Source organism: Podarcis pityusensis (genome assembly GCF_964106645.2).
Source record: "Podarcis pityusensis genome assembly, chromosome: 11".
Lineage (NCBI taxonomy): Eukaryota > Metazoa > Chordata > Lepidosauria > Squamata > Lacertidae > Podarcis > Podarcis pityusensis.
In genome coordinates this window covers 50,103,562-50,128,957 of record NC_138036.1, presented here as the reverse complement: position 1 = coordinate 50,128,957, position 25,396 = coordinate 50,103,562, and the positions used below count along the sequence as shown (strand labels likewise).

Sequence of the window (25,396 nt, the reverse complement as noted above, 5' to 3'; positions counted from 1 at the left end):
GATATCGTATATATCGTATATATCGTATATATCGTATATATCGTATATATCGTATATATCGTCTATCCAACCACTGTACTGCAACCCTTTCGGAATTTAGATCTAGCCATCTCAACTTCAGATTGATAGGAACGGATCAATAGATGGTCTTAAGATTGGCTTGTCAAACAAAGGTGCTTATGAACAGCCCTGAATAAAGAAAAGTCTCTTCCCCTCCAGTTTCACAGTGATTGTCACAGCGTTCTGTTCACCTTCAGAAAGCCAGCTGGACTGGCAATTTTTCATAAACAGTGCATGTTACATCATGGCAATGTAAGCAGAAGCCAACTGCTCTCAGTCTTAAGGACAAGCTTGTGGAATGAAGGGTGAATAGCCATTTTAAATATGAGATGCAGGCAGCACGTGTAGTTTTGCCTTCTGCCGCTGAAGCTGTGCAACGGTTCTCAAAGAGTGTCATTTGCTGAGTAACTACAGCTGCGATACCTGGCTTCTCCTATGAGGTGCCCCATCCAACTAGTGCTGGCCTGAGTTGACCCAGCTCTGCTTTGAAGATCTGGTGGGAGTCCAAGGTAGCGCAACTGAGGTAATTAAATAAGCACATGCAATTGTTGGAAGATAGTCACATTCAAAAAATGAAGTCACTTAGCCTTGGCTCGGGGCGCACTTCTACATTTCTGGATATAAAACTCATTCAGAAAATGAATTTTGACTTTTGTACCGGTGGACCCGAGGAAAACATCGTATAATACACAGCATGTACCCACAAAAAAATAACTTTTTAAGTCAACTAGCATGAAAGGCATGTGGCATCTGCAACTTACAAGGCTGTGAAAGAGAAACAGTATCATTCATATATATATATATATATTACTCCACAACTATTTTGGGAAACAATATTCAAGTTCTTTCCTCTCCACCAGCATTTTTATAAACTTAAGAAAAGGCAGGCTTCCCCATCTGTTTCACAAGACAGCTAAGTTATATATGGAATGTATAATTAGATATTTCACTTCTTTATTCTGTAATAGGTTTTCTTCCAGCTGAATATTCAAAACCAGTGCAAATTGCTTTTAAACAGTATTTTAGTAGGCATTAAAGTGCTAAAATTAAAAGATGGTTTGATGCATAGGAGCCTCGAAACAGAGAAACAGTCAGAAGAACAGACAAGTGCATGTGTCACTTCTTGGATGTGCATGTATAAATGGCATTTCTAACCTTTAATACAATTTATGGGAATGTTTTGGATAGCCTGTAAAGCATTCAAATAAAGGAATTAATTTAGTACTTACAAGTACAATCCCATGTATCATACTCAGAAGTAGGTCTTTTTGAGTGCACTGGGGCTTACTCCCAAGTAAGTGTATGCAGAATTGTAATGTTATTTAATTAAACAGCAAAGCAAAGAATGGGTTCCAAGTAGCCTGGCGTAATTTTTAAAAACTAATTTTAGATGTTAAATGGTTCTTCATGTAATAGTTCACATTCCATATCCATTAAGGAATGATGCTTTGTAGAACATCTTGGTTACTTGGAGATCAAGTTAGCCAAAAAGAAAAAAGAAAAAAGCAAACTGCTATTTTCACAGAGATTTAGCAAAGCAATTATTCCACCTCAGTTCAGGCATAATCTGGTTACGATTAGTGAGTTGGCTACCCACTTTAATGATTCAGAGAGTGAATTGGCTGCCCTCTTTAATGATTCTAAACATCTTCTCAAATTTGTCAGTGGAATTTTTCCAGACTCACCATCTAGACTTCTTCAGATTATGGATATGAACTACAAAATGTTTGTGCAGAAACCAGGATATAGAGTTCTTTCCTCCCTTATCACGTTTTGCTGTGCTGGAGACACATCTCATCTATTCCTAGAAGCTGCAAAAAAAGGACTTCTTGATATAAACTGCCTGCCCAGGTACAGTTTATAACTGTATAACCAGCAGAGTGGCCACTTTTCAGGGAAGATGCTGGTAGTTATATCAGAACTCTATGGGGACCATTTAATAGCCTTTAGTGTCATACCTCAGGTTGAAGTAGCTTTGGGTTGAGCGTTTTCGGGCTGCACTCTGCGGCGACCCGGAAGTAACAGAATGCGTTACTTCCTGGTTTTGCCGCTCACACATACGCAGACACTCAAAATGACGTCACGCGCATGCGCGGAAGCAGCAAATCACGACCCATGCATGCGCAGACGCGGGTTGCGTTCGCTTCAGGATGTGAACGGGGCTCCGGAATGGATCCCGTTCGAATGCAGAGGTAGCACTGTACTGGGCAAAGGATTTTAGTCTAGCTTAACGTGCAGCTTCCAGATAAAAATGGTATAAGTCAATGTGGGATGAATATGCTTGCTATGTTATAAACCTGGAATACAGCCATTCTTGGGGGTGGGGGAAAACTCAGCATTTGTTGAACTAGCTTACAAGAACATAACAGCCACTGACATGTTACACTTGGGGTTAATCCATTATAGCTTTCTGCGCTTCCATTTTCTTGGCTGTCCACATCCAGATTTTCTCCAACCAGGGATACTCTGCAGAGCCCTGCTATGAGAAAATCCAGATTGAGGGAGGGAAAGGCTGTGATTTGGAGAATGTCATATTAACTGCTTGTGTGGATTGGCCCATAGTATTAAACCTACAGAGTTATTCTTGCTTACAGGAGTCCAGTCCAAAACAACACCAGTTAATCCTAAAATTAGAGTGAAACAGTCTTCCAATGTTAGATTTACCAGGAAGAAGATTAAGGCTGTTTGGTTGCAGCCAGTAATTATGGACTGTATTATTCGAAAGGAAACCAGAAAGCCTTGCTGTTACAGTGAGGTGGCCCTTGTGATAGGATAAACTATACAGCATGGGAAACACATCCTTACACTCCCTGTGGTCTTGAACCAAACAGACCACGAGTCCTTTGAGGGCTTCCCCTTTCTTAAGGAACTCTTCAAAGAAGTTGAACAACAGTCGCAATAGACTGCCGGTGATTTCTGCCACTCCCAGTCCTTGGGACCAGACTAACCGCATAGCAGTTGGGAGCAGAAAGGGCAAGTGATGCTACTGAAGACTTCAGTCCTTTCTCAAAGTCTCTACTTTCCTTCCTTTGGCCACAGCAACTGCCCGGTCCGCCCAGCACATATTGTGGATCTAGCTGGTCGACAGGCACAAAGGAACATAGGCACCTCCTTCCCGACTGGCTAAATGGCTAGAAAGGTTTTGTGTTTTTTTGTTTTTCACCAGCACCACACTGACCTGATCGTGAGTTTAGCTTCTGGGTGGCTGTCAGTGTAGGATAGGTTGGCAAGTACAGTGAAGGTTCTGGAGAGAGAAAAATGAGCTCCCTGAGTCACATGCTAAAATGAAGGGAAGCTTCCTCAGACCTGTCCCTTTCAAGGCCATGAGGATAGAGGAGACAAGGGCAGGTCTTCCACCTGGAATTCACCTTGTTATGAGGCCTTGTGGGGTGGTGATGTAGACAGACTCATATTGGCACTTGTGAAGACCACGAGCGAGAGAAAGTTCATCCAATGGTCCCAAACTTGGAGGTTCACCCAGAAAAGAAGTTGAAGGAGGAAAGCTCTTTTACCTGATAGGGAATGCATAGGAGGAGGAGGGAGTTGATTATGGTAAGCTGTGTGACAACTGAAGATCCCATAAAGGATCAATTAAACTGTTTGTGCTGGTCCCGGGGGGGGAAGGTACTAATACCGTAGCCGAAGTTCAGTCCAGAGTCACTAGCAGGGTAGACAATCACTAGATGAGACGCGAGGTCCGAAACAGGGAGCCGGGCGGGGGAGCAGGAACGCTGGTAGGGCGGCAGCAGGAAGCCAGGCGGGTAACAGGAACACTGGTAGAGCAGAAGCAGGGAGCCAGGCGGGGAACAGGAACACTGGTGGGTCAGCAGCGGGCAGCTGGGCGAGGAACAGGAACACCGGAGAGTCAGGAGCAGGAAGCCGGGCGTGGAACAGGCACACTGGGAGTGCAGATCTAGGTCTGGGTAAAGCAGGTACTCCACAACGACGTTGCTCCCGCAACCTGGGACCGGGCTGCCTGACCTTTATCTTCTTCTAAGGCCGGGGGCGGTCCCGGCCCCCAGGAGCCCCGCCTCTCTTGGCCTTAAGGCGAGCACTCCTCCTGGGAGAGACCAGTTCCCTTCGCCTCTCTGCCCTAAGCCTCTGCAGTTCAGGAGAGGCCGAAGGGTTACTGGGCCCCGGGGGAGGCTCACCTGTAGCCACTGAGTCCTCCAGCACCTCTGGGGCCAGAATGGTCTCACCTGGTGCCTGCCCCTGAGGATCTGGCACAGGTGCAGGCTCCTCAGCATCTAGGCCTTGCCCCAGTTCAGCCGGCCCTGGAGGCGGGGACTCCTGTGCCGGCTGGGATTCCTCCGGTTCACTCTCAGACTCAGAATCCCAGGCCATCACACCATCCCCCCTCCCAGGCCCCCCCCTCAATTGAGGGTCCGGACCCGGCTTGTTGGGGTACGCCGCATGAAACTCTCGGAGGCAGGCAGGCGCGTGGACGTTGGTCGCTGGTTCCCAGGAACGGTCCTCCGGCCCATACCCCTTCCAGTCTATGAGATACTGCAGCTTTCCCCTGCGGTATCGGGAGTCCAGAATGCGTTCCACCTCGTACTCAGGCTCTCCCTGAACCAAAACTGGCTGCGGTCGGGGACGGTTCGGGTGGAACTCGTCGGGTGGGGCCACCGGACTCAGAAGGGACCTGTGGAATACCAGGTGAACCTTCAGGGTTGCTGGCAACCGGAGACGGAATGCCACCGGCGAGACCTGGTGCACGATGGGAAACGGGCCGGTGAAACGGGCGTCCAGCTTCCGCGAAGGTCGAGAAGGGTGGAGGTGGCGAGTGGAGAGCCATACCAGGTCACCGACGTGGAGTTCCAGCCCCACCTGGCGGTGGCGGTCGGCCTGGACCTTGTACGCCTCCTTGGCCTGGCGCAGCTGCTCCATCAACAGCTGTTGCTGGGACTGGAGCTCCTGAAGCCACTCTGTCACCGCAGGGACCGCAGATGCCGGCAGCACATCCGGGAACAACCGTGGATGAAAACCGTAGCTGGTCTGGAACGGGGTCTGCTGGGTGGACGCATTCACCGCGTTGTTATAAGCGAACTCCGCCAAGGCTAGGTGGTCGACCCAGTCATCCTGCTGGTAGCTGCAGTAACACCGGAGGTACTGCTCCAGCACCGCGTTCGCCCGTTCCGTCTGGCCATCAGTCTGTGGGTGGTAAGCAGATGAGAGACAGACCTCTGTTCCGAGGGCCTGGTGCAAAGCACGCCAAAACCGGGACGTGAACTGAACGCCACGGTCGGACACCACACGCTCAGGTAGACCATGCAGGCGGAAGACATGCTGAAGGTACAGCTGAGCGGTTTCCTTAGCTGAGGGTACGGATGGGCAGGGGGCACAGTGCACCATCTTCGTGAAATGGTCCGAGAAAACTAGAAGGCAGGTGTAGCCCCGAGACGGGGGTAGCTCCACTACAAAGTCCAGAGAAACTGTGTGCCAAGGACGTGGTGGAACCGGCAACGGCTGAAGAAGGCCGGGGGGTCGCCCGGTAGACCCCTTGGCCCGCCTGCAGACATCACAACCAGCGACGTAGCGAGCCACGTCAGCCTTCAGACGGGGCCACCAAAACTCACGGCTTACCAGATGGGTGGTCCGATACCGCCCAAAGTGCCCCGCTGCTGGAGCATCATGGGTCATCCGGAGAACCTCAGCCCGCAGCGGCCCTGGTGGGATGTACAGGCGCCCGTGGTGCAGCAGAAGACCCTGATGCAAGACCAGCCCTGGATACTGAGGGCATGACCCTTCGGCCAGTTCCCGGAGTCGTTCCTGGGCCCAAGCGTCGACCCGCTGCTGTTCCCGCACCCGAGCCTGCAGTGGCTCAACCTCCTGGGTGGCCAGGAATGCAGCTGGTGGTAGAATCGTGGTGGGTACTGCTTGCTGTACCGTGTCTGCGTTGTCTTCAGGTTTCCGGGACAGGGCATCCGCCTTCTGGTTTTGGGAGCTAGGGATGTAGCGGATCCGGAACTGGAACCGGGAAAAGAACAACGCCCACCGGATCTGCCTTTGGTTCAGCTTGCGGGTGGTCTGGAGGTACTCCAGATTCCGGTGGTCGGTTCTCACCTCCACCGGGTGTCGTGCCCCCTCAAGATGGTGGCGCCAAACCTCAAAGGCCACCTTGATGGCCAGTAGTTCCCGCTCCCACACGGTATAGTTACGCTCCGCTGGAAGGAGCTGGCGGGAATAAAAGGCGCAGGGTAAGAGTGGCGCTTCCGGTCCGCACTGCTGAGACAAGACGGCACCGAGAGCCGTACTGGAGGCGTCAGTCTCTACCACAAAGGGTCGAGAAGGATCCGGATGCTGCAAGATTGGTGCTCTCTGGAAACAGGCCTTCAACCCTTGAAATGCCTCCTCTGCCTCCTTGTCCCAGGAAAACGGCGTCTTGGGGCGCAGTAGCCGGGTCAACGGGGTGGTGCGATGAGCATAATCCGCAATGAAGGTCCGGTAATAGTTGGCGAACCCCAGGAAACGCTGTAGGTCCTTGCGGTTCCGAGGTGCCGCCCATTCTCGAACCGCTGCCACCTTCCCAGGATCCATCTGCACCCCACCTGGTGAGAGTCGGTGACCCAGGAAGTCCACTGACCGCTGATGGAACTCGCACTTGCTGAGCTTTGCATACAAACGGTGCTCGCGCAAGCGCTGCAGCACGGTCCGGACATGACCCTCGTGGCGCGCCGGGTCACGGGAGTAAACCAGAATGTCATCCAGGTACACCACCACGTACTTGTCTAGCAAGTCCTGGAACACGTGGTTGATGTACCGTTGAAACACAGCAGGCGCGTTGCACAAACCGAAGGGCATAACCAGGTATTCGAACTGCCCGTACCGGGTCCCGAATGCTGTCTTCCACTCATCCCCGGCTCGGATCCGAATCAAATTGTAGGCACCCCGGAGGTCTAGCTTGGTGAACACCTGCGCCCCTTGCACCCGCTCCAGCAACTCCGAAATAAGGGGCAAGGGGTACCGGTCTGGGATGGTAATTTTGTTCAGGGCCCGGTAATCATGGCAAAGGCGGAGCTCCCCACATTTCTTTTTAACAAAGAGCACTGGCGCAGCAGTGGGCGAGGTCGAAGGCCTAATGAACCCACGCTCCAGGTTCTTGCACACGAAGTCCTGCAAAGCCTCGCGCTCTGGCTCTGTTAAAGAGTATAAGCGACTCACCGGTAGGGGCGCTCCGGGCTGGAGGTCTATGCCGCAGTCAAAGGACCGATGCGGCGGCAGCTGGTCAGCCCCCCGTTCCTCGAACACGTCGTGATAGTCCCGGTACTCAGCGGGGAGCGTTGCAGCAGCCTCCTCAGTGGGCGCAGCTGCTAGCATTTCAGTCTCAGCAGGAGAACTTGGGTCTGGGAAGTGTACAGTCCGTTTGACCCAGTCAATCTGCACATTGTGAGCCTCCAGCCAGTCCATCCCAAGCACCAGGGGGAACCGGGGCATGGAGGCAATCTCCAAAGTTCGCATCTCACGGTGCTGCTGGAGGCACAGGACCAGGGGCTGAGTCTCCTGAGTAACGGCACCCGAACGCAGGAGCCGCCCGTCGATTGCCTCCACCTGTACCGGTTCTGGCTTGTTCTGAAGTGGCACCCGATGATGGGCAGCAAAAGCAGCGTCCATATAGGAGCGGGTTGCCCCCGAATCCACTAGAGCATGGGTAAGAATCCAGGGTCCACCTGGAGGGTATAGACGTACCGGAACCATAAGGTGTTGTAGTTCAATTGGTGCGGCCCCATTCTGTGCTGTTTGGGACCTCAGGTAGCCAGGGCCATCAGCTACTGGGGTTGGCGGTTTCCCTGTGGCTGGCGTTTCTCAGGACAGGACCGGGCATAGTGTCCGCTTCCGCCACAATAGAGACATAAATTCCCCTCCCGACGCCGCGACTTCTCTGCGGGGGAGAGGCGTGGCCGCACTGCCCCAAGCTGCATAAGTTCCTCCAATGACTCAGCTGTGCCTGTGGGGCTGCTGGTAGAAACTGGTGCCGAGAACTGAAAGTGCCGGCGGCCCCGAGCCTGACGACGGTCCTCTAGCCGATCGTCTATCTGTAGACTCCGTTGAATGAGGGTGTCTAGCGTGGTGGGGCGTTCCATTGTGGCCAGCTGGTCCAGTATCTCGTCTGAAAGCCCCTCGAGATACTGGTCCCGAAGAGCAGAGTCATTCCAGGTCAAGTCCTGTGCCAGCAGCCGGAATTCCGTGGTGTATGCGGCCACCGTGGACTTGCCCTGTTTCAACCGCCGAATCGCCCGGTTGGCTTGACTCCCCTTCTGGGGGTTGCCGAACGCGGCCTCCAACAGATTGCAAAACCCCACATAGTCCACCAGCAAGGGGGAGTCTTGCCTGAGCAGCGGCAACGCCCACTGGGCCGCCTGGTCCTTTAACAAACTAATCAAAAAGTGCACCTTGGTGCGGTCATCAGGGAAGTTCCGGGCGCGCCCCTGAATATACAGCTTGGCCTGGGCAAGGAACATGAGAAAGCTGGCCGGGGCCCCATCAAATTTCTCAGGCAAGGCCACTGGGTACTTGCCAGGAGCCGGGGTGTCGGCCCCAGGAGCCGGCAGGGCGTCCAACCGCTGCTGAAGTGCCGTAACCGCGTTACTGAGCTGCTGCACGGTGTGCGTCAAGGCCTGGTTCTCCTGGGCTATTGCCAACAGTGTAGCCGCTTGGTCGGCCATGGCCTCTGACTCTTCCCGAACGCACCCCAACAAAGAGGGAGTGCGGGTGTGGCGGGAGCAAACTGTGCTGGTCCCGGGGGGGGAAGGTACTAATACCGTAGCCGAAGTTCAGTCCAGAGTCACTAGCAGGGTAGACAATCACTAGATGAGACGCGAGGTCCGAAACAGGGAGCCGGGCGGGGGAGCAGGAACGCTGGTAGGGCGGCAGCAGGAAGCCAGGCGGGTAACAGGAACACTGGTAGAGCAGAAGCAGGGAGCCAGGCGGGGAACAGGAACACTGGTGGGTCAGCAGCGGGCAGCTGGGCGAGGAACAGGAACACCGGAGAGTCAGGAGCAGGAAGCCGGGCGTGGAACAGGCACACTGGGAGTGCAGATCTAGGTCTGGGTAAAGCAGGTACTCCACAACGACGTTGCTCCCGCAACCTGGGACCGGGCTGCCTGACCTTTATCTTCTTCTAAGGCCGGGGGCGGTCCCGGCCCCCAGGAGCCCCGCCTCTCTTGGCCTTAAGGCGAGCACTCCTCCTGGGAGAGACCAGTTCCCTTCGCCTCTCTGCCCTAAGCCTCTGCAGTTCAGGAGAGGCCGAAGGGTTACTGGGCCCCGGGGGAGGCTCACCTGTAGCCACTGAGTCCTCCAGCACCTCTGGGGCCAGAATGGTCTCACCTGGTGCCTGCCCCTGAGGATCTGGCACAGGTGCAGGCTCCTCAGCATCTAGGCCTTGCCCCAGTTCAGCCGGCCCTGGAGGCGGGGACTCCTGTGCCGGCTGGGATTCCTCCGGTTCACTCTCAGACTCAGAATCCCAGGCCATCACACTGTTGCCTATTTGAAACTCAAAGGTACTCCATTGTCTCTTTATTCTGTGGGCTTAATAGGTCTAGAAAGGTACTAGATGAGTCTGGCCAGAAGTCAGTGGTCTAGCTTCAGTTCTCTATTGTTGTTGTTGTTTAGTCATTTAGTTATGTCCGACTCTTCGTGACCCCATGGACCAGAGCACGCCAGCCACTCCTGTCTTCCACTGCCTCCCACAGTTTGGTCAAACTCATGCTGGTAGCTTCGAGAACACTATTCAACCATCTTGTCCTCTGTCGTCCCCTTCTCCTTGTGCCCTCCATCTTTCCCGACATCAGGGTCTTTTCCAGGGAGTCTTCTCTTCTCATGAGGTGGCCAAAGTATTGGAGCCTCAGCTTCACGATCTGTCCTTCCAGTGAGCACTCAGGGCTGATTTCCTTAAGAATGGATAGGTTTGATCTTCTTGCAGTCCATGGGACTCTGAAGAGTCTCCTCCAGCACCATAATTCAAAAGCATCAATTCCCTTCATGGATCACTACCTTGATGTGGCGAAGGGGCTTGAATAACTCAGAGAAGCTATGAACTATGCTGAGCAGGGCACCCAAGATAGACAGGTCATAGTGGAGAGTTTTGACCAAATGTGATCCACCTGGAGGAGGAACCGGCAAGACACTCCAGTATCCCTGCCAAGAAAACTCCATGGACAGTTCTCTCTTCGTTCTCTTCAAACTCTTACTCAATCTTTCTTGTTTCACTGGTAGGTTTCTCCTCCATGCTCCTGTATCCATGAGCGCATGAAGACACAAGGACCTGTTTTCTAACAAGTAAGATCACTAGTCCATCTACCCGGAACGAATTCCCTAAAGTCTCAAGCAGACATCTTTATCAGCCCTGTTACTTCGGATTCTTTTAGTTGAAGGTACACATAATTGAACCAAGAACTCTTACCACTATTCTTCCATAGAGCTTTGGGTTCTTCTTAGAAACTACTGAATGGATTTTTATTATAACAAGCATTTCTATATATCATTCTCTCCATGTGGTTTGCAAAATAGTTGGAAAAAAACAATATTTTCATCCAGGCTTTTTCATCCTTTCTCTATTCCGGTCTTGTGTTTCCACCCCTCCTCTCCCTTTGGTCTTTTTGTTGTAAACCTTTGCACATGATCTGTACATTCTGACCAGTTCTTGTACCACCACAATTAAATACTGTTACTATATACTCATAATAAAGAAATAAACATTGGTGCTGTTGGTGGGAAATTGTCTTGGTGCAATTGCATTTGCATATTTGTCAGTAGTGCTGGCAGTACAGTGGTACCTCGGGTTAAGTACTTAATTCGTTCCGGAGGTCCATTCTTAACCTGATACTGTTATTAACCTGAAGCACCACTTTAGCTAATGGGGCCTCCTGCTGCTGCTGCTGCGCCGCCAGAGCACGATTTCTGTTCTCATCCTGAAGCGAAGTTCTTAACCTGAAGCAATATTTCTGGGTTAGCAGAGTCTGTAACCTGAAGCATATGTAACCTGAAGCGTATGTAACCCAAGGTACCACTGTACCTGCATTAAATCCATTCAGCTCTTAGATTCATATCAACCAGTAGTTGAAGTTCAGGTCTCCATCACATCATACCTTCAGAGCTGTCCCCTGAGTTATGTGATAAAACAAATCTGTTTCGTTTCCATTTGACATTTCCATTGATGTCCTCCCACCTAGACCATTTCTTCTGATGGTAAATCTGATAGTGCCTGTTTAAACATATCTCTCCGCAACTCAAACAAGCGATAAATTAAGGTAAACAAAGAAAAGCCTTTTGAACTCTGTGGCCTTTCAGTGAGAAAGATTATCCCCAATCAGCTTCATGCCCTTATGAACAAACTTTCTCCTTGTAATTTGTTAGAAAAACTCAAAATACCACGAAAGTTTGTGGAAATGCCATGCCATAATTTATTCTTCTAAAATGAAGCAATCTGCAATTTTTAAAGAAAACTAATCTTAGATTCGGAAGGATTTCCGTTGATGTGGGGGAGGGAATAAGAAAGAAAATGTGTAGATAAAAATGAGCATAAACTTCTAGATAGATGACTGACTCAGATTGGTCATGGTCAATGTTGATCATTTCAGAGGATAAAGAGGGACCTCTTTTTAAAAACCCAGTTTTCAGTCCCATCAGTTTCTGCATACTATTTTATGCTCAATATAATAATAATAATAAAATAATGATAATAATAAATTTTTATTTACCGTATTTTTCGCTCCATAGGACGCACTTTTTCCCCTCCAAAAATGAAGGGGAAATGTGTGTGCGTCCTATGGAGCGAATGCAGGCTTTCGCTGAAGCCTGGAGAGCGAAAGGCATCGGTGCGCACCGACCCCTCTCGCTCTCCAGGCTTCAGGAAGCTATCCGCAAGCCTTGCAAGCCCGGTGGGAGTTCCCGCGGGCTCACAAGGCTTGCAGGCAGCAGCCTGCAGCCCCGGCGAGTGTCCGCAAGCCTTGCGCGCCCGGCAGGAGGTCCCGCCGAGCGCGCGAGGCTTGGGGCAGCAGCCTGTCGCCCGAAGCACGGGGAGCCCTCCGGAGGGCTCCCCGTGCTTCGGGCGAGTGTCTGCAAGCCTTGCGCGCCCGGCAGGAGGTCCCGCCGAGCGCGCAAGGCTTGGGGCTGCAGCCTGTCGCCCGAAGCACGGGGAGCCCTCCGGAGGGCTCCCCGTGCTTCGGGCGAGTGTCTGCAAGCCTTGCGCGCCCGGCAGGAGGTCCCGCCGAGCGCGCGAGGCTTGGGGCTGCAGCCTGTCGCCCGAAGCACGGGGAGCCCTCCGGAGGGCTCCCCGTGCTTCGGGCGAGTGTCTGCAAGCCTTGCGCGCCCGGCAGGAGGTCCCGCCGAGCGCGCGAGGCTTGGGGCGGCAGCCTGTCGCCCGAAGCACGGGGAGCCCTCCGGAGGGCTCCCCGTGCTTCGGGCGAGTGTCTGCAAGCCTTGCGCGCCCGGCAGGAGGTCCCGCCGAGCGCGCGAGGCTTGGGGCGGTAGCTTGTCGCCCGAAGCACGGGGAGCCCTCCGGAGGGCTCCCCGTGCTTCGGGCGAGTGTCTGCAAGCCTTGTGCGCCCGGCAGGAGGTCCCGCCGAGCGCGCGAGGCTTGGGGCGGTAGCCTGCAGCCCGAAGCACGCGAGGCTTGGGGCGGCAGCCGCAGGGGGGGGGAATAATTTTTTTTATTCATTTCCCCCCCCAAAAAAACGAGGTGCGTCCTATGGGCCGGTGCGTCCTATAGAACGAAAAATACGGTATATCCCGCCCTCCGCAGCTGAAGCTGGGCTCAGGGCGGCTAACAACAATAAAATAATACAACATTCTAAAATCATTTCATTATAAAATTAAATACAAATCAAATTGATGGCAACCATTGGGCTAGAGTTCTGCGAAGACTGCCAAAGGAGGGAGTCAGGCTGTGCCCTGGCCAAAGGCCTTGTGGAACAGATCTGTCTTGCAGGCCCTGCGGAAAGATGTCAAGTCCTGCAGGGCCCTAGTCTCTTGTGACAGAGCGTTCCACCAGATCGGAGCCACAGCTGAAAAAGCCCTGGCTCTAGTGGAGGCCAGCCTAACCTCTCTGTGGCCCGGGACCTCCAAGATGTTTTTGTTTGAAGACCCTAAGTTCCTCTGTGGGACATACCAGGAGAGAATATCTGGAGAAAATGTATACTCAAACTGGTACTTTCTGACATTTTAGATAAATAAATGTAGCTTACATTTGCTTGATCTGCATGTCCCCATTCCTACCCTTGGCTTACCAGGGAAATGTTTAGAAGTTTAAAGGAGGGAAAGACAAAGGGTAGAAGTGAGCAAAGCGAGATCAAGGTTTCAGATCAAACAGCAGCTATCACCATATGGCAGGCAAGCTACGACTGTAGCAACTCATCCTGTAGATCAGGACAATCTCCCCTACGATGCCATCAGCAGCAAAAAAAGAGAGAGATATAATTGTGTAGAAAAAGCTACCTAACATATTCCAAGTGACAATTAGAGTCTGCTTGTGCTGTTTTGCAAAGAAGAATCAAGCACTATTAACATGTGATGATGCACCTATAGGATGCACAGTGTAATATGCATGTTGAAGATAGACTTTGGGGATTGTAAGCAATCTGCCTTTGGCTGGGCCAATATATATATATATATATATATATATATATATATATATATATACACAGGGAGAGAGAGAGAGAGAAACCTTGTTGGTGGACTTGGGGAGAGAAAAGGAAAAATATAAATAGCAAAAATTCCCTAGATCCCCACTATATAAACACGTGTAAGTATGTTGACACCTATCATAACAAGTAACAATACACTTTACAAAAAAAGTAAAAAAGTATTCAGTTTTGACTATTCATCCATAGTCCGCATTGTACCCATACGCCGGAAAAATTGAGACACCCAACATGCAAATGTTTAAAACCTGGCAGTTACACTTTAGTTTAAGCAACTTCTTTTCAGTATCAGTTAAATGCCATTTCCCCCAAACCCAACAGTTTTGAGTCTAAACAAGCAAGCTGAACTGCAGCTTAAACCTCAACTTTTCCACCCAATTTCACTTTAGAATCCTATCAAACCTGGCAAATCTGCAAGTTTTAAATGCAGTAAACTAAACTAACTCTAGTCCTCACAAAAAAAAAAAAAAAAAAAATGCTGGCAAGCTATTTTCAATGTTCTTTGGTTGAAATCAGATTTTGGAATGGAAGCCAACGATGTCTTCATAGCTGTAGCGCTGTTCCACAGATTACAGCCAGCCAACCAGGATATGCCATTGACTCTCTTCAGCCTCAGAGCCACTGTCAACAACACCCCTGTCCTTCTTTTATATGGTTCCGCAGGCATGCAGATTAATAAAAGGCTAAAGGAAAAGAATAATTGCTTTGCTTTAAATCATTCCAGGATTTTACATCATCCCAGCTGCCCATATTCTCTCCACCCACCCTGAAATATCCTGGGACTTCTGCTCATTGCAGAAACCATTGCTGTTGTCGCTGGGTCTAATTCCGATTTCTAGCTGGTGCAATCCAGGATAAAATCTGCTGAACTCCTACCAGTAGTTAACTGCAGTCTCCAGGGAACTGTTGATACATTCAAAGATTCAAAGGCTGTTTCAAGTCTAACAGGGCCCAAGCAAAGACATAAATGGCCTCGCCTGCACATAAAGCCAAGCCATGGTTTACAACTCTGTGCTTGAGCTGGAATGAGCTGAAGCAAAGCCTTGAGCTTGCATGCTCTCCCTTCCCCTCTTCTTCTCCCTGCGCTCGTTCCCTAAATCTCAGCCTGGTTGTTTGGACCAGGGATCATATCACAAACTCCGAACAAAACAAGCCAACTTCAACATGGGTTACGTTTAACAAACCATGGGTTTGTTTAACTAACAAGAGTTTGCGATAAAGCAAGATTCCTGCAAAGCTTCAGAAAAAATGAAAGTAAACACTGCCCAAATCCTTCCTACATGTTGCTACAGCAGCCTCTGTTACTGGGGTGGGGGTTGTTTGCTACCCTAGGCAAATTAAAAATTAGGTGATCCACAATGAGTGTTATCGTCTGCAGGATGATATTAGCACATTCTTGGGCCCTGATCCTTAGCACCAGCTCTCCTTGACTTTGGAGATACGTTTGCATATGTTATTGTTATTTTATTGTATATGTTTTATTCTGTAACTCACCTTGTTAGTTTTACAATGAGCCGTTGTCTATAAATTATTTTAAACAAATGAACAATTTATGCATGAATGTGATCAGAGAAAAGCCACCCTATTCACTCCACTGTAGATCTCACTGCCCTGGTTCAAACACAACACTCAACCATAGTTTAGTGCAGGCATAGGCAAACTCGGCCCTCCAGATGTTGTGGGACTACAACTCCCATCATCCCTAGCTAACAGGACCAGTGGTCAGGGATGATGGGAGTTGTAGTCCCAAAACATCTGGAGGGCCGAGTCTGCCTGTGCCTGGTTTAGTGTAATGTGCATGAGTCTTAGGCTTGTGTGCTCCTTCATTCACCTTATCCAAAACAGCTGCAAGGAGATGATTAGCCCTCTAGGTTAATGGCCAATGTAGGAGTTGCAGTCCAACAATGGGGTGTTAGGGGAGGGGTAGTACCTCTGGTGGGGGACATGTTGTGATCCTTCTGGGGTAGTTTGCTATCTATGGTCCCCCACCCTGCATTCAGCTCTCACCTGCTATCAGGATGCGACAACAGCCACACTCTGGGAAACGATCTTTGGCTGGCTGGCTAGCTAAATCAGGTGAGGGTAGCTGATAGGTCTTAAACTCTAAGTCAGTTAGAGACTTTGCCTGTATGCAAAGATAGGCTCCAGCAGATTGAGGAGACAAATCTTAGGGGTCCAACAGTCAACAAGGCTGTAGAGAAGCCTTTCTCAACCTGTGGGTCCCCAGATGTTGTTGGACTACAACTCCCATCACCCCTAGCTAGCAAGGCCAGAACTCAGGGATGATGGGAGTTGTAGTCCAACAACATCTGGGGACCCACAGGTTGAGAACCACTGCTGTAGAGGGAAATGAGGGGCAGAGGGGGTAACCCTTCTAAGAGAAGGAAAACTCTGATTCTAAACCTCTGCTGCTGCCTTGTGGGATATATTCGGAAGAAGAAAAGGCTAAGGAGTAAACTCTACACAAATCTGGAGTGGAGTCCCTAAGGCCATTGGACGGCATCTTGTATGTCTCCTTCTGGCAACTTCTGCAGCCAATCTGGTGCCAAACTTATGGCTCTGCTTTCCTTTGGACCACATCAACGAGGCTGAGAGGTTGGTCTTGTCACCTGGGCAGCCCAGGGCCTCCATTCTCCCTGCCCAGGCTTGCGCCGTGGGGATGCCGCTTCAGTGCTGCTAATGCGGTGGTTTGACTTCGCCCCCAGAGGAGCACTGACTACAGATGGGTTACAGGGTAACCCTTACCTGGCAAGCCAGGTAAAGCCATGGGGATGTGTGGCGTTTGCCCATTCTATAGGGATACATTTGTATTGGGGGAGAGAAAGGGTTAATAGGTTGACCAATAAGAAATCCCGGAGGTGGAGCCTACCTGATTTTGAGGCTCAGCCCAGAGGTTTTGACAGTAAGTTTGGTTGGTACTTTTTGGGGGGGAGATAGAGGAGTCAGAGTGAGTTAGAGACAGGGACAAGACTGAGAGGGAATAGAGTGACAGCGTTTCGAATATATTTTAAAACTTGTTTGTGTTTGAAATAAACTTTAATCTTCATTGTTAACTGTACCTGACTGAGACTCAGTACTTCACTGGGGAACCCTGGGGTTTTCCCCCACAAAATTGGTGGCAGCGGATGGATAAAGTAGTGGTCAATAGTCCGTGAAACGACCGGGGGCTCTATACGAACGCCACAATGTGTAAAGGACAGCACAAAGAATAACCTTTTCCCAAAAGAAGGAGAAAATACAGGAGGTGGTGAAAGAAAGCACCCCAAAAAACATACAAGACTGGGAGAATGCTATGATTACAAGCCTTACCAAACCACCACAAGTGCTGAAGGAAGCAAAGGAGCCTGGGTAATGGAGCACAGACCCGCTGTAGTAACACGATCTCTCTGTCTGGGTCTGGGCAGAGTTCGGGAGACTCCTCCTCTCGCTCATCAGTCGTTCTTCCACTGCAAAGCCTGGAGCCAGGAAGCGGCTGTCCCTCTTGAGCAGCAGGTAAAGCTCCTGAGCAAAAGCTGGTATTCTCAGCAGCACCTCGTCCCCGTCCTCTGAAGAAGGCGACAGAGGCGAGGGAGGGGGCAGCTGAGAAGTAGCGTTTGATCCCTGAGGAAGAGGAGACCAGTGATAGAACTCCTGAGACTCATATTCGTCCTCGGAGACCTCGTCCTCAGAGGTCTCCCCAACCGGCTGAAGCTGCCTGTCAGATGAGGAAGAAACAGAGCGGACCTCACGAGAGCTGCCCACCACCTGAGTGGATGCAGAGGTAGCGCTAAGATTGCTGCTACTGTTCCCACAGTTTCCATCAGTGCTGCAGCTGCCTCCTGCACCGCTGCCTCCATTGGGTTCCTGCTGGCCCCTGCTCCATAGTGCCGGGTAGACAATCTCCCACTCCTCAGAGTCTCCCAAAGGTTGCAGACCTGCATGGGGGGGAAAGATAGGGTGAAGTTTAATGCCAGAACCGCTCCCTGGCCTTAACAGTTGCCACAAATGACAGATCAATATTGGAGCCAGACTTCAGATGTGTCAGTTTCATTTCAATGCTTCAACTATGCTTGGGGAGGGGAAGAGGTAACTATCCATACAGTGGTACCTCAGGTTACATACGCTTCAGGTTACGGACTCCACTAACCCAGAAATAGTGCTTCAGGTTAAGAACTTTGCTTCAGGATGAGAACAGAAATCGTGCAGCGGCGGGGCAGCGGCAGCAGGAGGCCCCATTAGCTAAAGTGGTGCTTCAGGTTAAGAACTGTTCCAGGTTAAGTATGGACCTCCAGAACAAATTAAGTTCTTAGCCCAAGGTACCACTGTATTCTGTTAGTCTCCAATTGCATACCAAGGCCCCGCGACGCACGGTCCCCTGGTGGATAAATAAAACACACAAACAAGCAGATTTTGGTTTATGGGTTCAAATAGGCCACAACTTTAGTGGTTACAGATGTGAGCAGTTTGGCTTAGGCATTGGGTGAAGCCAGACTACCATATTTTTTTGCTCTATAAGACTCACTTTTTCCCTCCTAAAAAGTAAGGGGAAATGCGTGTGCGTCTTATGGAGCGAATGCAGGCTGCGCAGCTACCCAGAAGCCAGAACAGCAAGAGGGATTGCTGCTTTCACTGCGCAGCGATCCCTCTTGCTGTTCTGGCTTCTGAGATTCAGAATATTTTTTTTCTTGTTTTCCTCCTCCAAAAACTAGGTGCGTCTTGTGGTCTGGTGCGTCTTATAGAGCGAAAAATATGGTATATCTCGATTCCCGTCCGTCTGCTGGGAGTCCAACTAAGGGTAAACCACCGATAGGGGGAGGCCTAAGACGTACATTAAAAAGGAGCGCCCCAATGGGTCCCCGTTGGGGTAGTGGCATGGCCCTGGCCCACGTCCAGGCATCGGACAGAATCCACACCCCCGGATCCCTTTAACGGGATACCCTTAATGAGGAGGGGCAAGCAGAGGCTACAACCTTCCCTCCATCTCTAAACAAGGGCTTACCCAATGCGAAGGATGCAAGAGGACGGCCTCCCCGCCACATTGGAGTTTAAATTCCCCATGGTCACGCCCCTCATCGGTGCTGAATGGTTAGCGAGGCGCCCTGCCCAGCGCCAATGGCATAGGGAGGCAACGGCAGGGAGCACACCAGTCTCCAGCCCTCAGCCAGGTGACGCAGGGCCCGGCTGTAATGCCGCCCACCAAATAAGGTAAGCGGACTTCCCATCAACCCCAGTCAACATAATGACATAATGGTCCAGGGTGATGGGAGTTTAGATATGCTGGAAGCCACCCAGAGTGGCTGGGGCAACCCAGTCAGATGGGTGGGGTACAAATAAATTATTATTATTATTATTATTATTATTATTATTATTATTAGTGTTTTTACAAACAAACCTCAAAGTGGTCTACAAAAAAGCAAAACAATAAAACTGAGGGAAAATTACAGCAACATACAAAAAGTTTAAATACTACAACCGGTCAACATTTACAACTTTCTAAGCATCTGTTTAGGCTTGTCTAAACGATAATGTTTTTAGCAAGCACCAAAAAGAATGCAACAGGCAAAGGGTTTTAAAGTGAAGGTGCTGCCACACTAGATGACCAAGTTTTTACAAATGCATGGTAATTCATACAACAAGCTGGAGTCTTACAACATCTGGAGGACCAAAGGTTCTCCATCCTTGGCCAACACAGTGACATAACTAGAGTTGGATTTGAATGCTGTGTTTTTTCTTTCCCTGTGCTAGGCTATACAAGATCCTAGATGATATATCACCTATGTTAAAGAAGGGTGAAAATGCTTAAATTCATACCAGTGTTGAAGACTGTTGCATGTTTTAAAAAATAAAGGACCAACTAAGTAGGTGCACTAGCAGAAGCCTGCAGAGGTCCTGCTAGCACAGTTGGACTTTTCCCCCTTTCCTGCCCCCCAATCTAGGGGGGTCTTGAGAACCCCCAGATCAAGCAGGGGGGAAGAGAGGGGAGATCGTTCCATCAGACAAGTTAAATGCTTGCACTGACAGAATGATTAGAACAGCCCAATGTTGAATATACTTCCTCTCAAAGTATAAATTGCGTCCTTTTTTAAACTAAATATAACCCAAAGCTTCTTTTTAAACTATAAGACATTAAATAGGGATGATATATTATCCATTTTAATAGTTCTGTTTAATATTTCAAGGGGGTGTGGAGTAGTGGCTGATTTTGCTTCTCCCACTAGGTGGCTTCAGGCAGGGCACTTTCTTTCAGTCACATCACCCCATCTGCAGCACGATGATAATAATTTCCTCTAATTATGAACCTGGGTGGTTAAGTGCTATCAGTATGGTTTGGAACCGGGCCACCTGAAAATAAAGTTGTGGTAATTTAATAGCTGGAGGATGTGCAGAAGTATATACATTTGTAGCTTAAAAGAAAATGTCAATTAAAAAAAAGTTCTTTCTAAAAAAAAAAGGAAGGAAAGAAAAAAACCTTCAGAAGCAGCTGCAGCTTCCAGGGCTTTTCTACTGTTGGAGGAAAAATGGGAACTGGAAGTGGGACAGAGACTGTTGTTGAAGGGAGAGGAAAAACTTCTTTCCCAGGGATTGATCCCGATGGGTTGGAGACACAGTTGTACCTTAGAGGTTGAATGGAATCCATTCCGGAAGTCCATTCGACTCCCAAAATGTTCAAAAACCAAAGCACAGCTTCTGATTGGCTGCAGGAAGCTCCTGCAGCCAATCGGAAGCTGCGGAAGCCCCATCAGATGTTCTGCTTCCAAAAATCGTTCGAAAACCAGAACACCAGGTTTCAGTCGTTTGGGAGTCAACACGACTGTACAGTGGTACCTCGGGTTACAGACACTTCAGGCTACAGATGCTTCAGGTTACAGACTCCGCTAACCCAGAAATAGTACCTTGGGTTAAGAACTTTGCTTCAGGACAAGAAAAGAAATCGTGCGGCGGCAGTGGGAAGCCCCATTAGCTAAAGTGGTGCCTCAGGTTAAGAACAGTTTCAGGTTAAGAACGGACCTCCAGAACGAATTAAGTTCTTAGCCCGAGGTACCACTGTATATCACAATATTTTGTTGCGGGTATTGTTGTTGTTGGCATCCGTCGGTCTCAAGAGACATTTTGTCGCTGGCCCCACTTATAATACTAACCATTAAGGTAAAGGACCCCTAACCATTAGGTCCATTCGTGGCCGACTCTGAGGTTGCGGCGCTCATCTCGCTTTATTGACTGAGGGAGCCGGCGTACAGCTTCCGGGTCATGTGGCCAGCATGACTAAGCCACTTCTGGCGAACCGGAGCAGCGCACAGAAACACCATTTACCTTCCCACCGGAGTGGTACCTATTTATCTACTTGCACTTCGACGTGTTTTTGAACTGCTAGGTGGGCAGGAGCAGGGACCGAGCAACGGGAGTTCACCCCGTCACGGGGATTCGAACCGCTGACCTTCTGATCGGCAAGCCCTAGGCTCCGTGGTTTAACCCACTGTGCCACCCTTTACATCGTAAGAATGACACTAGGAATCCGCATGAACATAGAAACCTGCCATATGCTGATTCTAGACCATTGGTCCATTTTGCTCAGCAAAGTTGCTCTCCAGGGTTTCATATGCGGAGCCTCTCTCAGCCCTACCTGAAGATGTCAGGGGTTGAACTGGGAAACTTCCGCATGTATTCCACAGGCCCCCTTCATCACCTTTGACACTATGGCATTTCAGGTGTTGGTTATTACATGGTTATTATTCACATCTTACAAAGACACCGTACAAAGAGGTGCAGAACACCATTCGTCAAGTCTTCTCACGTTTCACATGGCATGTGCCGTATTCTAGAAGTCCAGAGTACAGCAAAATTACTATACAGGAACAAGCCAGATTCAACGCTCAGCAGTCCTGTCCCATCCTATCCCACGTCCCCCTGGCTCCTCTGCAATATGGATTTTTTTTACACACAATAAGGAAAGTGCTATCTGGCATATTCTTCTACTCGTGCAAAAGCCTTACAAAACAACAGACCTCGCTGCACAGGAAATAGCTGCGAAGCACTCTGTAGTTAGCTTAGGTGAAGCAGGCAATGTACTGTACAGACAAACAGAGTTTCCTTGCAATTGACTACCTAGTCTTGCTCATCAAAGGAAACAAGGCTACAGAAGTAATTCAATTTATTAAATGTTGACCCTTAATGCTTGGACTTGATCCATATGAGAGAAAGAAAATTAAGAGAGCTCTTGTCTCAGGGGAATGTGTGTTCTGCTTTTTGAACCCAGAGGTAGGTAAGGAGGCATTGGGACTGAGGAATAGAGAGGAATTAACTTGGCCAGCTGCATTTGCAAAGTTTGTTGCATGCACTGTGTGAAAATACAGCATATGGTATAAACCACGAACATATATATCGTTTCTACTTTTTAATGTGTTCTTTTACAGCACAGTGTCTAGAGACCTAAACTTCACAGATCTCCTGATAGGTAATGAGAACAAAGAGATCACTCCTATGAAATGAAAGCTCACAGTCTGAATGTTATATAAGACACATTTTGAAGAAACGTTTGTAGGAGGACACATTCTCGTAAACTATGCCAAACCAAGATATTGTCTTAGGGTGTGTTTTGAGGGGAGAGTGCATCACTGCAAGGAAGGCAGAGAATGAGTTCCCTCCTGTTTTATACTGACTAGTAAAAGAAGCGCTTAATTTGAGTGGCAGCTTAACATTCAGTCTTATACTGCCAACAATTATAAAGCGTTTGCACGGCTGACTGGAGAGCTGTCCGGCTCTGAACATGTGCAGAGTGCTGTATTCCTCGCATCCACGCCTGGCGCTGTGGATTTGGTGAGGGGGTGGGCCAAGGCATTCCAGCCAACCTGAAGCCCGATAACTCGCAGAGATATTGGTGCAACACAAGAATCTTCCTGTGCAAAAGTTTGCGCTCGCCCAGGATCCTCAAATCCAGATCTTTCATCTAGCAGAGCTGACAAATCTATCCACAAACCCACTTCGTGCCCCACGGCTCCCTGTCCCTTTCCCTGCCCAGTCCGGTAAAACATCCAGCATCTGGACACCTCTGGGAAGAATAAGTTTGTCCGTTTATTAAACGGACAAGATTCAAAAAGAAGAAAATTGAGAAGGCGTGCCGGGCTGTGGGGGGAGGAGAGAGTAGGTCTGGCATATATTCGTATTTCCCCGGACACTACCGGGATTGCAAAGGCAGAAATTACGGGGGGGGGGGGCGATTTCCGAAACGCGAGGCTTTGTCCTGGATCTTAGGCAAGTCACATTTTTTGGCTCGATATTTTGGGGTCTTCTTTAAAAAAAAAAGCTCCACGACTGTTTTCTTTTTTAAACTTTTTGAAATATGGCAACCCTAGGAGAGAGAGAGAGAGAGAGAGAGAGAGAGAGAAAAGGCTGAAATTACCTGCAGCGATCCCATTTGACAGGAAGCACAGCTGATAAAAGAGGCAACAAAGACGGCTCAGTCGCATCCCTCGTCTCTCCTCCATCCACGGAGGAGAAGCGGCCGGATCACCTCCCTCGTCTCCCGGTGGCGGGTGTTTTCTTTTTGGTTTGGTGTTTCGTTTTTGGAGAGCGCTTGGCCGCCGATCGCCTCCGAGGGCTTCTTCGCGCCCCGACGTGGAGCTTGCCAAGCCGCCTCTCCCTCCGGTTTGCCGGAGGGGAAATGAGAGAGAGAGAGCGGGCTTAGCAGCAGCAGCTCCGCGGCGGCTAAAGCGGAGGATCAGCAGCAGCAGCAGCAGCGCGCTCCGGTTCCCAGGAGGAGGCGCTGGGGGTGACCTGCTTTGCAGAAAGGCGGTAAAGCAGAAAAGGCGCCCGAGCGGCAGCGGCAGCAGCAGCAGCAGCAGCGGAGAAGTGGTGTCACCGCACATGCACACGCGCGCGCCCGGTCCCGCGCGCGCCCGCCCACCCCCGGCCCGATCCGCACCGCCGGCGAGCCGCGGAGAGAGCTCTCCCTGGGTGGCAAGGGGGCGGAGGACTGAAAGCGGACGCGCGGGCTCCCCCGAACTCCGGGCGCTCGCCTGCAGCCGATTGGCTACGGGCAGTGCTCCGATTTGCATGCCGCTCTGGCCGGCCCCGCCCCTTTCGCGCACGTGCGTTCGCGGCCCATGGGGCAGGTAGGTCTGCGGTGGGTCCGGCCAAAGAAAGGGGGAGCGGCTTTAGTGGACACACCGGACTGCTGCAGAATGAATGAATGAATGAATGGGTGGATCTTTATTTGCGTCGGCCATCGCAATAAAACAACAATGCAATATACATAGAAATAAAAAGTCAATTATATCAAACACATTTTAGGGTTTTGAATCAACAATCAAATAGTGGATCTTATTCTGATTGCCCCAGCTAAAAACCTTGCAACCTTTGCTGTCACCTGCTTGTCTTGATGTGCCAAGAGAAAGGACACGGTGGCAGTGGTTGGGCGACCCGGAATGGACAATAAAAGAGGGGTGATAATCTCATTCCACAAGTCTTTATAAAACAGAGTGCAAGCCAGAAGGGCATGCGCCACCGATTCGGTACTTCCATCTCCACAGGGATATAAGTGTTTATCGTAACTGCTGCAGAAGTCAAAGCACGGGGGCAAAGACATCTCATGATTCTCCCCTTTTGCCCTTGGAAGGAACCAAGATAACGGGGTGATTGGCCACAGGAGGCTTCGCCACCCAGAGAAGCAGAGCAATAACCTTGGCACCCCGGCGCTGATACACACATGCGCTCCGAGGGAGCCAGCGTTTGTCCACAGACAGCTTTCCGGGTCATGTGGCCAGCAGGACTAAACCGCTTCTGGCAGAAACAGAACACAGAACACCATGACAGAACACCATGACAGAAACCAGAGTGCACGGAAATGCCATTTACCTTCCCGCCGCAGCGGTACCTATTTAGCTACTTGCACTTGCGTGTGGGATGCGGGTGGCACTGTGGTCTAAACCACTGAGTCTCTTGGGCTTGCCAATCGGAAGGTCAGCAGTTTGAATCCCCGTGAAGGGGTGAACTCCCGTCGCCTATCAGTTTGAAAGCACGCCAGTGCAAGTAGATAAACAGCAGTGTTAGAAACTGAGAAGTGAAAGCTAGGAGCTCAGTGGCACTTGAAACCAAGGTTATGGGCTCCGCAACGGAGTGTCTAGGCACACTTTTTTTTATAACAAGAATACAAAGCTGAAAATGAATGAACTGCAGCTTAGGTTCGTTTTTCACATGGTCTAGTCCTCATCTTAAGACTGCAAAAATCAAAGCCATTCTTCCCTTGCCCGCCTCCCTAATATTCTTATGTGGGTTCCTTCTCCTGTCTTCAGAGAGTGGCTGCAAGTGGGGAGGCAGAAAAAGGTCCCCCTTTCCTTCCAGCAGTGGCAGTTTTAATCTGAGCCCAGAGTTCAGAAACTGCTCACATTAATGAAATTCCCTGTCACAAAATGCGCCTAGAACAATGGGAGTTTCGAACATTGATAAATACCATAGGTACCACTGCGGTGAGAAGGTAAATGCCATTTCCGTGTGCTCTGGTTTCCGTCATGGTGTTCTGTTGCACCGGAAGCAGTTTAGTCTTGCTGGCCACATGACCACGAAAATTGTCTGTGGACAAACGCCGACTCCCTCAGCCTGAAAGCGAGATGAGCGCCGCAACCCCATAGTCACCTTTGACTGGATTTAACTGTCCAGGGGTCCTTTTTACCTTTACCTTTTTACGCTAGGTCCATTTTTAACAAAAACCTATACATATTAAA

At 50.1% G+C, this 25,396-nt stretch overlaps 1 protein-coding gene across 2 annotated transcripts in view; it reads right to left on the bottom strand.

Annotated features, from left to right (window-relative positions):
* ADAMTS19 (ADAM metallopeptidase with thrombospondin type 1 motif 19) overlaps nucleotides 1–23,527 on the bottom strand; it is a 128,646-nt gene extending 105,119 nt beyond the window's left edge. Inside the window, exons 1-2 of one of the 2 annotated variants that reach the window (XM_080972349.1) lie at nucleotides 23,077–23,527; nucleotides 17,010–17,614 (exon numbers count right to left, since the gene is read on the bottom strand). In XM_080972349.1, coding sequence (XP_080828475.1) covers nucleotides 17,010–17,614; nucleotides 23,077–23,161 — 690 coding nt within the window. In that variant the 5' untranslated portion in view covers nucleotides 23,162–23,527. The remainder of the gene's footprint in view (nucleotides 1–17,009; nucleotides 17,615–23,076) is intronic. The other variant, XM_080972348.1, reaches the window with a different exon arrangement.
* Between the last annotated feature and the right edge of the window lie 1,869 nt (nucleotides 23,528–25,396).